The sequence below is a fragment of the Microcebus murinus genome, chromosome 1, assembly GCF_040939455.1.
Source record: "Microcebus murinus isolate Inina chromosome 1, M.murinus_Inina_mat1.0, whole genome shotgun sequence".
NCBI classification, from domain to species: domain Eukaryota; kingdom Metazoa; phylum Chordata; class Mammalia; order Primates; family Cheirogaleidae; genus Microcebus; species Microcebus murinus.
In genome coordinates, this window is record NC_134104.1 from 107118144 (window position 1) to 107134925 (window position 16782).

Genomic DNA, 16782 nt, shown 5'->3' on the forward strand with positions numbered 1-16782 from the left:
CAGAATGCAAGACTCCAGGTAAAGTTTTCAGGTTTTGGATTGCCATTTACTGGCCTATTAAGAGAAGAAGAATGCTTTTCAAAAGCTTATGTAGACGCTGTTCCTTGTTTTGGGAGGGTCATCTTGTGGCTTAAGCAGCATACTTAAAGGTTATAATTAATCTTCACGACAGTGGTGGTGGTTGTCACCTTCAGCATTCTAATAAGGTCATAATTTTAGTTTTCTGGGCTGTGGATGTGGTGATAGGTATTCTCCAGGCCTTTCCTACTAGAATGGTTGTCAGGTTAGCTACCTTAGTTCTTCTAATTATGGCTTAACCAAATCTTAATGCTGTTTAAGTTGTTGGAATGAGACAGGTACCTAAGAGAACAGTTTTCCTTTAGTTTCAATCCCATGCCTTCATTGACAATTTAAAAATTCTCAAGTGAGGTCTTAACACAAGTGGCATTTCACAGTTTTTATCAGCATCAAACCCTCACTGTTTCTCATTTTTCCCTCTCATAAAAACAAAACCCTACCCCCACACTTGTAGTAAAATAATCTGACATCACATATAATTCATTTTATGAAATATAGATACACCTACATATATAATTCTTCAAAATAATTCCTACCTAAGTAAATTCCTACTTAAGGGACTAACCAGGTTTGGGGTTAAAGTTAGAAAGAAGCATTAGATACAAACTTTGTCTTGAGGGAGTTTACAATCCAGTTTTTACATTGTGCACCCCTACTTCCAGATACACACGCACACACAGAGAGAGAGCAAATCACCTGAGGTCACCTGAAAAAAAAAAAGTCAAGTCCAAATATGGACCAAAATATGCCACGGCTACATGTATAAAGTATAACTATGAAAAGAGAATGTTACGATAGCACCTGAAAAACCTGAATGAAGGGCTGCTGTGTTTTACATTCCAGCACCTTTGTGAGAGTAACTCCATGCATGCATTAATGAAATGTTCTATGAATACAGTGACCTAATTCTATTACAAAGAGAGGTAACTCATAACCAGTGAGGCAACTGGCTTCTTTCCCCAGGCCTTCAGAAGAGTTATGATCTTAGCATTGTAGGAAAACACACACACATATACAGCTTTAAACTGGGAAAGAGTCTTAGGTTTTAAGTGATTCCAAAATGCGAGAGAGGCTGTATCTTTCAACTGAAACTTTGCATAAGATGGGTGGGTTTTGTGAAAATCTTTACTACATAAATGTAAAGACTGCATCAATATTCCCATATGATCAGAGTAGTACAGTTTTTCAGTAGGAAAGTAACAAAATAGTCCCTCCGATCTGAAATTCATACAATTTCAGTTGTTATTTTCCAGAGAGCAAACTCGAAATGTGAAGAACAAATAAAAGAGGTAGTGATATTACAATTCTGTCGTTTGGGAACCACCACCACCACCACCACCAAACACTAAGTTCAAAAAATTAATCAAGTGCAGCTGCATCTGGGGAGTAAGCATTTAACTGGTAATTACCTTTCAGATATCAACCCCGAGGGCAATAACGAGACCCATGAAGCCCAGGGGAGGTTACTGCATTACTGGCTCCTCCTGGTGCAGAGAGTGTTCCCCTGGCTTGGTACAAAGGACCCCCACCCATGCCGAAAACCAATGCAGTAAACCACAACAGCAAGTGAAGTCTGTGTGAACCACAGGCTGGGCACTCAAAGCCAGCAGCTCATGAGTCCTGCATGTTGACACTTCCCCTGGTCTTCCCATTACCCTTCTGGGGAGAGAGCAGAGGTTTTGGCCTGCAGCATACCTGGGTTCAAGCCCCTACTCCACCACTTACCCACTTTGCTTCCCTTAAGACCTAGAATCTCAGCTTTCCCAACCATAAAAGCCATTTAACAATACAATTGGCAGGGTTTTCACTGAAAAGCCCCAGCAGAGAGGTGAACAGAGAAAAAGCTCAGCTATGACAATTAACACATTTTCAGGGATCAACTACACAACATGACCTCCTGCCACTATTTCTTACTGGGTTGCTGAGAGGTACCAGGAAAATCGTCTGAAAAGAATGCTAAGTGATGGTCACTAATGCAAGAAACATCAGGAGTTTGGTGGGAGGGGAGGGGGAAGGCACAGAGGGAGACAAAGATATTTATAATCAAAGTAAGACATTTGATGATTTGCATAGGTTAAGTATAGTCAAATAAGATTAAATGATAAACAGACCAAAGGTTGCAAAATCAAGTGGCCACAGAATCTGGCGGGTAATGCTCCTGAGTGAGGGCCCAGGGACATCAGGGAATGCTGTGAGCCAGGCGGCTGGGATGCTCACTCCCCATCAGGAAGGGGCAGCCACTAATAGAACTGCTGGATTGTTCATGCCTGGTGTTGGCAAATCTTCTCATCTTTCAAGATAGGATCCAAATCTGAATTCTTGTGTGAAATTTCCTGATGTTTTCAACATTGTTCTGGCCAAATCAAACTAGACCTCTAGTTTGGAAGATTAGCAGTTCCTTCACAAGCTTGACAGGGAAAACAAACTCCCACCTATGCCCAAAGCTCCCCCCGACATTTGCTGATCTCCAAAACGAACACTCAGAATCGTTCTTCATTTTCACTCCACGGCAGCTTAAAGAAAGAACTGCAATTTCAGTTTCAATTGAATTAAACATGAATGCCAGTTCTACCCATTACTCGCTGTGTGAGTCAGGGCAAGTTAATTAAACTGTATAAACTTTGCATCTTCCTAGAGGAGGAAAATAAGGAATAAAATATCTAAGTCACAGGGTTGCTGCTGTGAGGATTGCTTGAGAAATCAACTACCAAGTTCAGAGTCCAAGAGAAAAGGGAAACTGAGAACATCTTAATCATTTCCCATTACTCTCATTTAAAAAACACAGCTTACTACCACCAACATAGGAAGTTAGTAAAATAGCCAAAGGATGATATCAATGGGTGGCTGAGAAAAAACAGAAGTTCTCTAAGCAGTGATACCATCTAACCTCAGGAATGGTTGGGAAACCTGGGCCTACCACAGACAGCACATTCTTCAGTGGTTTCATCAGCTCTCAGCTGGGGGACCAGTAGGCAGCAGGGCATGATTGCCGCCCAGGAACCAGGTCCTGGGGCCTAGCCCTTCACTACCACTAAAGCAAGCCTCCTCCCAGCACCCTGCAAGTGCTGGGACATGCAGAGGATGCAGAGCCACCCTAGTAAAGAAAAAAAGAAAAAAAGCACACAGAGAGCCTGAAGCCGAGGTGCAGGTTGTGTGCAGACAGCAGGCAGATGAAACTCCAAGACAACTTAAAGCTAGGGCAAGCGCTTGGAGCAAAAGTGTCAATCAAATGACTCATGAAAGGGTGGCTGAGGCCACAAACCACAGCAGTCTCAGCACAAACAAGGAGCAAGGGCTCATTTCGCCCTGTGTCCAATCTATCAATCCCTAAATAAATTCTACTGTGTGCCTGTGATATACAACAGGAACTGTCACGACTTATCCCTTACGCAGCGCAACTGTGCAGGCTGACTTGTAAATGTTAGCTCATTTTAGCCTCTCAGCTATCCCATAGTGGAAGGGTCATCATGCCCATCTCATGTATGAGGAAATGGAGGGCAAGAAAGACAGCTGGAAAGCTACAGGGCTGCCTGGGAATCCCCCACCGAGAGTTCGCCAAGTCCTTGTTCTTGGCACTGCACCATGGCACTGCCAGACTTGGCTACAGGGCAGGGCAGGGTTTTTTCTTTTTCCATCCAAGCTGGGAAAATATAATTTTAAAACACCAGGAATCAAATGATATGCTTGACAAAACCTCCCAGAAGTCCTGTATCTATCTCTGCCTCCCGCCTCTGTCTCTTCCCCATCATAGGCATGTTTTTTTTTGAAAGAGTTGTTTTAAAATTGCTGCTTCCACTTCCTCACCTCAGAAGAATTACTCAACCCTCTGTCATCAAGCTTCTGCCCTCAACCCTCCCCCCCCATCACCCCCTACACACGCACACACACAGCACATGCAGCACGGGCTAAGGTGAACAATGACCTCTTTGTTACTGAATCCCACCCAATGGCACTCTGCTGTCCTATGTCACCTGACTTTTCCCGCAGGATAAAACAAGTCACAACTCCATATGTTCTGACTATCAGTTGCAGGGCAGGGGAACTAGTCACAACTCCTCATTTCTTAACCTCTCCTCTCAGCTCACAGGACATTACTCTTTTCTAGTAATCCTCCCAACTCTCTGGCTACTCCTTCAGGCATGCATTCCCCTTACCCTAAGACTGCTCCTTGAAAACATCTATGTCAACGCTCTGATATTCCCGCTCCCTGGGAATATCTCATCCCCGTGCAGTTTCTCCCTGGGCAATCTCTTCCATCTCCACAGCTTTTTCTAGCATCCATTTTCTGTTGGCCTCAGATTTACATCACCAGCCAAGAGTGCCTCCCTGGGCTCCAGCCTCTTTCTCCAATCACCTAGTGGACGTCTCCGCATACACTGCACAGGCATCACAAAATCAATGAATCCAAAACTGAACTCCACCCAGCCCAATATGTGCCCAGCCTCTCATGAGCTCTACATCAGGGAAAGAAACCAACACCTACTGCCAAATACCTGGGAGATCTCCAACACTCCTCCCTTTTCACCAGCATCATTCAGCCACTAATTCATTAATATGCATCAATTTTTTTTTACATCTCTCCAACCCTCAATGACATCATCACCCCAGTACTTACTATGCCTTATCTTTGGCCACATTCAGCATTTCATGCGCTCCTTTCCCACTGGACAAACCTCAAACCTTGAGCAAACCTCGGCATCACAGGTGCTGTGGAACCTCCCTAATCCTTGCCTCCCCTGAGTAGGGGTAACCTCTCTATTCCCACAGCATCCCAGACCTCTCACTCCGTACTGAAATAGACTGTTTACTTCTGGATCCTCAACCAGACTCTAACTCCTTGAGGGCAAAAGCATACCCTCCTCATCTTTGTAACCCGTAGGGCCTGAAACCAGAGCAGACTCAGTAAATGACCTTAAGGAAGAGGTCAGGTTATGGCTGGTACTGAAGAAGAGGTAGAGATTTCCAAGGTAGAGAAAGCCAGGGAGGAAGGAGGTCATTTAAGGCACAGGAATGGGTATGAAGAAAAGCAGGGAACTAAACATAGGCACGTTTCAGAGAGGCCACACTTTGATTAAAGTAGAGGGAAAATTACTGGGAAATAAGAGAAAAATGATCTTGAATTTCATTTGCACAATGATTCATGGAAATAACAGAAGCAAAAACATTTATAAAGTATTTAATTTATAAATGTATATTCAATTTAAACTCATAATGAAGCAAGAAAGCAGGTAGTATTGTACTCATGATTCAAAAGATTATGGGACAAGCAGATAACCTGAAGCTTTATTGTCAATTTTTAACTACAGAGCCCAGCATGTTTTGGCTTCCACACTCCATGATCTCAAACACTACAAAAATAACTCCTTGTCTTTGATTAGTAATTATAATTCAAGAATTGCCATGCCATGCAATACCACCGGATTAGGGAGCAAAAGAAAGGCATGACTACATGGGTGATTTAGAAAAATGCATCTCATCTGGCAACAATGAGCAGAAGAGAATTGAAAGGAATGAAGCAAGAAGCAAACAGACCCAAGGGGGAGGTCAGTGCAGTGAGAGTAGGAGGAGCTCAATCTGGAAGATGGCTATGGGGTAGGGACAGAAACAAAGGAAAGGTAGTATTACAGAAGAAACAGAAAGACTGAAATAACCAGAAATAAGTGATTAAAGCTTTAAACTCTATTGACCAACAGTTGAAGCAAATATTCACAAAGGAAGATAACGAAAAAAGTGGTTTCTTTTAAAGAAAGGGAAAAAGTTTAGACATGCGATTTTGACAACACAGACAACACATTCCAATGTAAACAAGGAATTGGAGTTTGGGGGAAAGAAGAGAGACTATGGAGCCTTCACACAGAGGTGATGGCAGAGCATACAAGTAGACATGGGTTCTCTGGAATAAAAGAAACAAGAGGCCATGTGCAGTGGCTCACGCCTATAATCCTAGCACTCTGGGAGAGTTCAAGACCAACCAGAGCAAGAGCGAGACCGTGTCTCTTCTATAAATAGAAAAATTAGCCAGGCGTGGTGGCACGTGCTTGTAGTCCCAGCTACTTGGGAGTCTGAGGCAGGAGGATCGCTTAAAGCCCAGGAGTTTGAGGTTGCTGTGAGCTAGGCTGATGCCCCAGCAACAGAGTGAGACTATGTCTCAAATAATAATAATAATAATTAAAAATAGTTTTTAAAAATAAGGAAACACAAGAATGAGGGGCTGTGACCCAATTTTGTGGGAAAGACTTCCTTTAGTAAAGGTAGTAAAGGAGATAAAGAAAGTAGAAACTCTCAGAAGCCAATGGAGGAAAATAAAATATATTATTTCCCAAACCTGAGTAATAAATTTGATTCCAGAAAACCCAACTATTATGTCTGAACAAATCAAAATCCCAATTTTTCCATATAATTTCAACAGGAATTAAGAAAATGAGAACATGCATCCCCCCAAAATATAAATTACCAACCGTAACCAGTGTTTCTGGATTATGGATCTAATTCCAAAAGAAGGGCTCCTAAGTGAATGGTATAAATCACTTAGCAAGGCCCCTCACTCACATGAAGAGGTAGAACTCTTGCTAAATGTACTTTGCATTTCACTATCTTCTTAAGCAGAGCAATGTGCTTTTAATGTGCTTTTTTCCTTGGGCTTAAAAACTCATATTACACAGTGAGATGCCAGAGCTGTTTTTATTCCTTTTATGTGTATCCTGTTTTCCTTTTTAACTTTGAGATATAATTTAGGTACTATAATTTTCATCCATTTTAAGTGTACAATTCAATGAATTTTAATAAATTTGGAGATTTGCACAACCATTGCCATAATGCAGTTTTTATCACCCCAATAAGATCCCCCCACATCCTCCTACAGCTCCAGCAAACAGTAATTTACTTTCTGCCTCTATAGATTTGCCTCTTCTGGACATTTCACCTAATGGAATGTGGTCTTTTGTGTCTGGCTTCTTTGTGCCTTGCAAAATGTTTTTGAGGTTCATCCATATAATAGCTTTATTTCACTTATTTTTATGGCTGAGTAGTGTTCCATTTCATGTCTGTTTCACATTTTATTTATCCACTCACCAGTTGGTATATGGCTTCATTCTCCTCTTAACTACAATGAATAATGCTATTATAAACACTATATGCAAGTTTTTGCATGGGCACATGCTTTCATTTCTCTTGGGCAGATATCTAGGAGGTGATTTGCCGGGTCATATGAAAACTTTAGGTTTAACTTGTTAAGAAACAGCTAAACTGTTTTCAGAATGGCTATATCACTTTAAATTTTCACCAGGAGCGAATGAGGGTTCCTGTTTCTCCACATCCTCAGCAATATTTGTTATCATCTGTCCTTTTTATTTGTCACCTTTCTGGTAGATGTGAATTGGTATGGCACTGTGGTTTTAATCTGAGTTTTCCTAGTGACTAATGATGTTGGGTATCTTTTCATGTGCTCATGTCTAAACAAATCTTTTGTCCATTTTTAAATGTTTGTTTTCTTCTTCTTAAGTTGTAAAAGATCTTTGCATATTGTGAATATAAATCCTTTATCAGAAATATTTTCTCTTTTCTATGTCCTCCTTAATGGACAACAGTCTCCTATCTCTTGCTGTCAGTGAGTAGGGTAGAAGTAAAGCCATGAAGAGGAATACTGCACAACATAGCAAGAGAGAAACATAAAACCAAAGATATGTTTGTCATGTAAATTCCTTCAAAATGTCTCCCTAAGAAGTAGGATGAAAGCTTTCATTCTCCCCAGTACACGGTAACAAAGTAAGGCATATCACTCACTTCCTTGCCTTAGATTAAAAATGTGACACTACATCCAAAAAGGAGTGATCATGAGCCCTAATCATTGCCTGTGCTTCGTTAACCAAAAAAAATGCCTTTTGAATACTGTAAAACTCTTAAATATAATCTTGCCTCCAGCGTGCTCTTTCCCTGCTGACTCAGCAAATATTCAGGGACAAAAGTAACTGCTTACACCAGAATAAAGTTTGCTATGTGCTTGGAGAGGATGAGGTTATTTGGGGTCTCTTTGAGCAGCATAAGTGAGAGGACATAAAAGTCCCACATGGTTTCGTTTCATGAGAAATAATGTAACTTCCCCCAGAGTAAACTGCTCCACAAGCACATTTTACTTTAGCTGCACTTTCCAAAGTGATTCCCAGGTTTCCTTCTCTCATTGGTCAACACTGGAGGGAAGCCAGAAAACAGAACAGACCCAGCTGCAAAAGAAGGGGTGAAGAAACCACGTTTTACAGCACTCAACATCACATACGAGTACAATCTCAACTAATCCTTATTAAAATGTTGCGAAGAATGCGAAGCTCAGAAAAGTTAAGATATTTAGACAAAATCACTTGTCAGACATACTTCCCAGCAGGCTAAAAGAGGGCACAATAGCAGACAAGGCTTGTGTGGCACACGTGTTCATATTCAATGAGTATGTGTTTTTTGAATAGTAGAGGCAAAAAAAAAAAAATTTTTTTTTTACTAAAAAGATCAAAATATTATACATTCAAATTCCTTCCCAAATGTTCCTTTTTTCTCCCCAGAAATCAAACCAGGAATAACCTATGCTGAACCCATGCCTGAATCGTCCCCGAGTGTTTCCTGACACGCATTTTTGCTTACAGAGCAGTACAGCTGAAGAATGGGGCTCAACTTGACACTTGCACAATTACCAAGTAAGCCACATGAAAAGATGCAAAGAAAATCTCACTTTACCAATGTTACTGTTATTCACATACTGTGAGATGATTTTGGGGGGTTAATGGTCACAGAATCAACTGACCAAATAAACCAGCATTTAGCCTTGCCTTTTTGTCATTGGGTATAACAACAGCGAACTTGTAAGCTATCCCTGAGATAAATGTGACTTGCCATCATTCCATTTAAAACTTTTTTTCATCTAGACACCATCTCCAAAGTGACAGGTATGATTAATAACATTTGAGGAAGGTTTTTAAATCCAAACTAAAGTACACACTATTTTCTAGATTTAATAATCTAAACCAGGTTCGCTGAGGTTCCCCAGGAGGCCAAGGACAACATCTACCTATTCTACTGGGTAACTATTTAGAAAATGATCACACCAAAGCAGCTCTGCCATGGCAGTGACACCCTATAATTTGCATGACTTTATTATTTCATTCCCACCTGGCAGGTAGAGCAGTGACATATGTTGATACTTTCACATCTTGTGCCAAAGAGTGATGTGTCCTAGTGAGCAATAATGTAGCCTCACCAGAGGCAAAAGTGCCAAGATCCTCACCACTCTTTCTGTCATTTATAATGTGTCTCTATTAACAAGTCAAATTATAATTAGCACCTTATGTTACAGAGTGAACACCTACTAAGTACTAGATATTGTGCTCAAAATAATGTTTGCAAAGCATTTATTTCTAAGACCCATACAATGGCTATTTATTCCATTTTACCAAGCCATTAAGTGTCTAAACCAGCATTGTCAAATGAGACTTTCTGCAATAATGAAAATTCTCTATATTCGCACTGGCCCATACAGTAGCCACATGTGGTTACTGGGAAACTTGAATGTGGGTGGTGTAACTAAGGAACTTAATTTTTTAAATTGTGCTTAATTTAAATTTAAATTTTAAAAGCCACATGTGGTTATGGTCATATCTGGCTACCAAGCCCATGAATTCCCACAACACAAATGCGCACACATATATATTTCCTCTACAGCCAGCCATGTTCCCCCGCCTTACAAACACAAACACAACATACCACTGTCATGCATGGCACAAAATAATTGACTATGAAACTAGAGTTCTTATGTCATTTAATTTGTACACTGAAAAGGAGCTGGGGGAAGTAGGAGAAAATAACAAAGGAGGTTTTACTCTCACTTATCACTCTGTATCAAGCCCTACACCAAACAGTACAGGGAATGCCATCCTATAAGGAGTATGTGAGACAATAGCCTTTACACTGTAAAACAGGTTCTAATTTTCCTTTGAATCGCCAAGCTCCTATCATTAAAAATGTTTCCTAACTTGGCCAAGTTCTTTGTTGGCAGTGAAGAACAACGTGATAAAACTGGCTTGGTGAAGAAAGCTATTCGCTTTTAATGGTCAATGTCCCTGAGTGGGTACATCGTATAGAAAAATGCTCTAAGTACACCCTTAAGTTTTGGGGAAATTTCAGGCAGTGATGGAGAAAAGAAGAAATGATGGGAGTAGCTAGCAGAAAAGAATATGACATAGACTTACTTATAAAAAAGAAATCAATCCACAAAACTCTCACTACTGCTTTGAGCCTTCCAGAGCAAACCCACAGATGGCTCACACTGCTTCTCAGAACCACTTTTTCTCTCTACTACCATATTATTTCACAAAATAACCCATAACAGACTTCAACCACTGATTTAAGCTGCATTGTAAATGTGGAATTTGTGAATGAGGTAATAACCAGGCTCAAGCCTATCCCATTGGATTAAGAAGTGCTATCTTCCAAAATATTAAATCTCACACATAAACTAAGGAAGCTAATACTGTGAGATGGCACAGTCAACAAGCTGAATCCCAGACTGTCTCAGAGCCACAAAATAATTCAATAACCATTGTAGAAAGAGGCCAAGTAGTGCTTGATATTTTTAATTTGCAAGATAGAGAATATATATGTGAACTTTCTTAACATTCTGATTTAAGACTATCTTTCATGATAATCATAATTGTTAGGTAAATAATCACTTAATAAGAGTGCTTGTTCATATAATTAAACTTTTAAATAATATAATAATATACAGAATAGATACTCAGTCTCTAAGCAACACTGGAAAGTATAGGTTATTTCAATCCACAATGAATATGCACAACAGACCCGACACTTAACAGTTAAAACACTCCATGTCTAGTACGCTGTAGCTATTGAACTCTCCTATTTGCATTTACAATGGCTTTGAAAAGCAATTCACAAGTAAATGTCACATGGCACCAGTCATCATTTTAGGAGGTGATGCAGTTGCTCCTCTTCAGGCTGTGTCCCTCAGCTGGACCCTTTATTCTGATGAAAACTCATTTGGCCTCTCTCTACTTCCCTAAGGGTTCTACCCTGGGTTAGATGAAAGTGACTGCTAAGAGTTTAATCAGGTACATTAATTCAAACAGATGTCTTAACCTGGTTAAAACTGCACATCTTAAGAAGCTTCTAATGGCACTGACACTGATTCGGATCTGCTAGTGCAGAAACAGCTATGACCACAACATTCCAATAAATCAAAATAGGCTTAAATGACACCATCCAAGGCTATATTTGAAGTAGTAACATAGATGGCAGCTGAACCAGGCATTTAACTTTACAAGTTAAGTAAAGCTTAATAATACCGTGGGTCTCATAACAGGCTAGTTCAGGTATAAATTACTAGCCTGAGTAAGGATATTTAGGCAGGAAAACCAGTTTTTAAAAACACTCTTAGCCAAGAAAAAAAGGGAAAGAATTAGAAAGAAGTCAAGGTTACTCAGTAAGAGCCTGCACTTAAATTTCAGGCAGCAATTTAAGAACCTGTTTTTGGATTATAATCATCAAAACTATCTTTCCTGTTTCTCTTCTTCAAATAAGGAAATCAAAATAGATACTAAAACGCCTGTCATGCAAGGAAATGAAAGCTAAGTTCATATTGTTACCTCTACAATAAAATCATTCCAAAACATATTTTTACCTATAGTAAATGTTAGAGGGAAGTAAATATTCAGAAATGACCTTCCTTCTAACCTTATATCCAAAAAGTGCATTTATACATTAATTGTGTTAGTTCAGGTTCTCCAAAAAAGCAGATGGGAAACGTGATTGAATGGCCAACAGATGTATTGAGAAAAATAGCTTCAAGGGAAAATGGGGACAGGCAGAAGGCTAGGACCATCTTCAAGCCACCTGTGGAGGAGAGAAGGAAGGAAGAAGGTTGAATAGAGTCAGACTGCAGTGCAGTCTGAAGGAAGTTTGAAGACTGATAAGTAGCCCTCCAGCAAAAGTCCTTCATCAGAGGAATCCCTCTTCTTGCAAAAACAGATCAGTACCCTGTTTTGCTCAGTTATGGGCTGAGAGCCCTCCTTGGGAAGAGTGGCATCGAAAGACTGTGGTGGTGGATCCAGAGCAGGGAGTAGCAGCTGTGCGTCCATCAGGCTATGCCCAGAAGGAGACACAAGAGACCTATTTTCATGGCTGCCACACAAAGCAAATGCTAGCTCATTTCACTGGTTATATGATAGAGTATTATGGTATTGGTCTTTAATACCATAAACTAAAAATTCCAAAAAAGCAAAAAAATCTTTAAAAATTCATATAATAAATGCCATAGATATAATCTAGCCTCGTAAATAAGAAAAATGTACCAGCCTGCAATTACTTTTAACAAGGTGTCCTCCTTGGTAATAAATTATAAAACTGTAAAACTTAATTACTAAGAACAAGAAAACAAAAATCAGCATTTCTCACTGGATTACAGAGAAAGATATATTTGTGGATATTCTTGACTACACAAACACATTTTAATGAAAAATACACTAGTGTGTAAATATTTATAATAATGAGCAGTAACTTCACACCTTCCTACAACAAGTTAAATTCAACTAAGAGAATCAGCAAGGGAGATCTACGTCTTCCCAGGACCTTTTTGTCTGTTACATTAGAAGACAGATCTTATTATTATTTAAAAAGAAAAAAGTGCCAAGATATTTTATTTCTATTCCTAACAGTGGTCCCTAAAGAATCTTAAGTACTATAAGTCACAGCCACAAGATCCAAGATGACCCACTAGTCTTATTACTTTCTAATCCCTGATGATTATTAACCAGCTTAAAACTGAGGAAGAAAAGATGTATTCAGAGAGTACCAAAGACTACACTGTGGGCTAGCCATTTTATTTTCTTGTTATAGGAAATTTCAATTTTCTGCCCCAGATTTTATTGGTTCTATTTATAATGTTATCAAACACTGAAGTAAAAATCAGATTAATGTATATTGGTATGTTTATTTTCAAAAGGTTGGCACAGGAAATCAGAAATATGACTTTTTACTCAAGGGACTTGGTATAGAGGGAGGGGGTGTGAGGATTGGAAGTCACAAATTCTTTGGCCACTCACGACATTAAAAATCACTGATGACATCTATAAGCTCGGGCACTGAAGTGATGTCTCCCCAATTCCTCCCACAGATAATGAGCTGCACGGCCACACTCCAAGTAACACCAGCGATGGACCTGGAAAGAACATGACCCACAACAACGAATTTGACACTGTCATCTTGCCGGTGCTTTACCTCGTTATATTTGTGGCCAGCATCTTGCTGAATGGTCTAGCAGTATGGATCTTCTTCCACATCAGGAATAAAACCAGCTTCATATTTTATCTCAAAAACATAGTTGTGGCTGACCTCATAATGACGCTGACATTTCCATTTCGAATAGTCCACGACGCAGGATTTGGACCTTGGTACTTCGAGTTTATCCTCTGCAGATACACGTCAGTTTTGTTTTATGCCAACATGTATACTTCCATTGTGTTTCTTGGGCTGATAAGTATCGATCGCTATCTAAAGGTGGTAAAGCCATTTGGGGACTCTCGCATGTACAGCATAACCTTCACGAAGGTTTTATCTGTCTGTGTTTGGGTGATCATGGCTGTTCTGTCTTTGCCAAACATCATCCTGACAAATGGTCAACCAACCAAGGAAAACGTTCACGACTGCATAAAACTCAAAAGTCCCTTGGGGGCCAAATGGCATAAGGCAGTCATCTACGTCAACAGCTGCTTGTTTGTGGTTGTGCTGGTGATTCTGATTGGATGCTACATAGCCATATCCAGGTACATCCACAAATCCAGCAGGCAATTCATAAGTCAGTCAAGCCGAAAGCGAAAACATAACCAGAGCATAAGGGTGGTTGTGGCTGTGTTTTTTACTTGCTTTCTACCATATCACTTGTGCAGAATTCCTTTTACTTTTAGCCACTTAGAAAGGCTTTTAGATGAATCTGCACATAAAATCTTGTACTACTGCAAAGAAATGACGCTTTTCTTGTCTGCGTGCAACGTGTGCCTGGATCCAATAATTTACTTTTTCATGTGTAGGTCATTTTCAAGAAGGCTATTCAAGAAATCAAACATCAGAACCAGGAGCGAAAGCATCAGATCTCTGCAAAGTGTCAGAAGATCGGAAGTCCGCATATATTATGATTATACTGATGTGTAGGCCTTCTCTTTGTTTGAATCAATATGTACAAAGTGTAAATAAATGTTTGTTTTCATTATCCTTGTTGGAATCCATCAAAATAAGAATTTTAAAAAAGAAACTAGAATGGTATGAAACTGGGGTATAATTTGGAACTAAGAAAACCACTAAGGCACAGCAAAATATGAGAAAAACAAGAGGTGGGGCATGGCTGGATGGCAGGGTTCAGGACTAAAGGTCTGAGGAGCAGCGAGGAGAGGCAATGCCAGCGCTGTCCTCCAGGGAATGCTGCCGCTCTGAAGCCACCTTTCCAGAGAACAGAAAGTACAGACAAGAAAATTCTGTTTAGCCTTGTGGTTCAAGATTTGGGGGAAAAATGCTATTTTCAACACAAATTATCTATTGCAGACATAACTGAGTAGATATTGATTACTAGGCCTTCTGTCACTCCATCTATGAACTAAGGCCTTTGCCCATTGTCCTATTGTTGCATATGTTCTTTTGTAAGGACTTTAGTTTTAGGATCCTCTCTGTCCAGGTCAAAAGCTAGTAGGAATGGACTGGGAGAAGCCTTCTTCTCCCATACTTCAGGGCTCCTAAGATACTTACTCTCATTACTTTAGGTAAAAGATTGTCCTCAATGCAAATGATCTGCTGAGTAGCCTCTGAAGCCATGCAAACCCCTCAGAGCAATGAGCCTTCCTGATCCTTTCTCCCTGGCTGGGGGAGGGGGAGTAAGGAGTGGCCTGGGAAACCTGAAAAGCCTCAGGAACAGTGGTCCCAGAGCTGGCTTTCTGAGGTTATCTGGCATCAGACAGGTGTAGATGAAAACCCTGGCTCAGCACACTGCAGCCCTGAGACTTTGGACACGCAACTTTTAAGTGCTATTTGAGCCTCAGCTTTCTCGTCAATAAAAAGGTTTTAAGAGCACATACTTGGCAGGGTTAGCCTAAGTAGAGAAGATATGGGGTGGTGGTGATTAAACAAAATTAGATATGTAAGTGCCTTTACCTGGTTGACACCCCATCTGTCCCTCCCTCCCAGCCCCTTCTCTGGCTCTTGCCAAGACTTGGGCCCAAGTGAAAGGTCTCCTTGTGCTGAGATTGTAGATATCAGGAGGAGAGAGATGGAGTGAGATAAGGCAGGGATAGGAAGAGGAATAGAAAAGGAGGGTAGTAAGGCACAGAGATGGAGACAGAGACACAGAAAAGACAAAGCTCAGAGGCATAGAAATAGAAAGAGACAAGTGGGGGGGAGAGGGAGAGAGAGAGAGAGATGACAGAGAGAGATGACAGAGACGAGAGAGAGAGAGAGAGAGAGAGAGAGAGAGAGAGAGAGAGAGAGAGAGAGAGAGAGAGAGGGAGGGAGGGAGGGAGGGAGGGAGGGAGGGAGGGAGGGAGGGAGGGAGGGAGGGAGAGAGAGAGAGGGAGGGAGAGAGAGGGGAAGAGAATATGCATAGCAGCAGCAGCAGCAGCAGGAGGGGTGTGGTTACCTGCTCATCTGGCCTGGGCAAACAGGCAGAAGGGTTTCTGCCCTGCTCACACCTCCAGGGCTGCAGCCCTCAAAGCTCATTCTGGGACTCTGATCAGCCCTCAGGGGCTATGGGGGAACCCCTTCTCCACCTTCCCATCCTTACCCCAAGCAAGGAGGTTGGGGGGTGTGGCCTCACTATGGTCATCAATGTTTTATGTGCACAAAAAAACTTGTGTGGTGTTGGGGTGGAGGGAGGAGGAAGAGTTCAGCCATATTTTTACAGTAATATATTGAAAAAGATGAAGTCAATTAACTGATTTTAAGCAGGCTATTTTCAGAGAAAAAATATGCTACTGAATATTAAGAAAAGTATATTTTGGATAAAGTCCTCTAAGTTTATATTTGCCATTAGTATACTCTTATGATGCATTTAAATCTTCATGTGAGAAGGGTAGAGAAGAAAATATGGAGGCTTGGCTAACACAAGCATATTCAGGCTGGATGCAGTGGCTCACACCTGGAATCCCAGCACTTTGGGAGACCAAGGTAAGAGGTTCGCTTGAGGCCAGGAGTTCGAGACCACAAAACATAGAAAAAATTAGCCAGGTAGGGTGGTGTGAGCCTGTAATCCCAGCTATTCAGGAGGCTGAGGCAGGAGGATTGCTTGAGCCCAGGAGTTTGAGGTTGCAGTGAGCTATGATGATGCCACTGTACTCTAGCCAGGGCAACAGAGTGATATCTTCTCTCACAAAAAGAAAAGCAAAGCAAAGGAAAAATATTTACTTATTGATACATTACATAGCCACTTGACAGTCTCCTTATTAGTAAAATAGAATTCCCTTTAAATTATATCCCATCTTTAATAGAGATATCATTAGTTTAAAAATATGACCATAAGTTAAATGATAGAGTTCAACACATCAAAAAGTACAAGAGTAGCCATTTAAATCTTAGAATATTTTCCCATTCCTCAATATAAACCTTACAGCCTCCTTTTTCAAAGCCATTCATCAGTTGCATGAACACTGATAAGTGTCTGAGTTTTTCCTA

The 16782-nt window shown here is 40.6% G+C and overlaps 2 protein-coding genes across 9 annotated transcripts in view; one reads left to right on the forward strand and one right to left on the reverse strand.

The window, feature by feature from the left end:
* The window catches only part of GPR87 (G protein-coupled receptor 87), a 35709-nt gene extending 21373 nt beyond the window's left edge, over positions 1-14336 (forward strand). For all 4 annotated transcript variants that reach the window (XM_076004649.1, XM_076004652.1, XM_076004651.1 and 1 more), the window contains 2 exons: positions 8628-8759; positions 13247-14336. In XM_076004649.1, the coding sequence (XP_075860764.1) occupies positions 8726-8759; positions 13247-14280 (1068 nt within the window). In that variant the 5' untranslated portion in view covers positions 8628-8725 and the 3' untranslated portion in view covers positions 14281-14336. The remainder of the gene's footprint in view (positions 1-8627; positions 8760-13246) is intronic.
* MED12L (mediator complex subunit 12L) overlaps positions 1-16782 on the reverse strand; it is a 317206-nt gene that overhangs the window by 119964 nt on the left and 180460 nt on the right. The window lies entirely within an intron of this gene.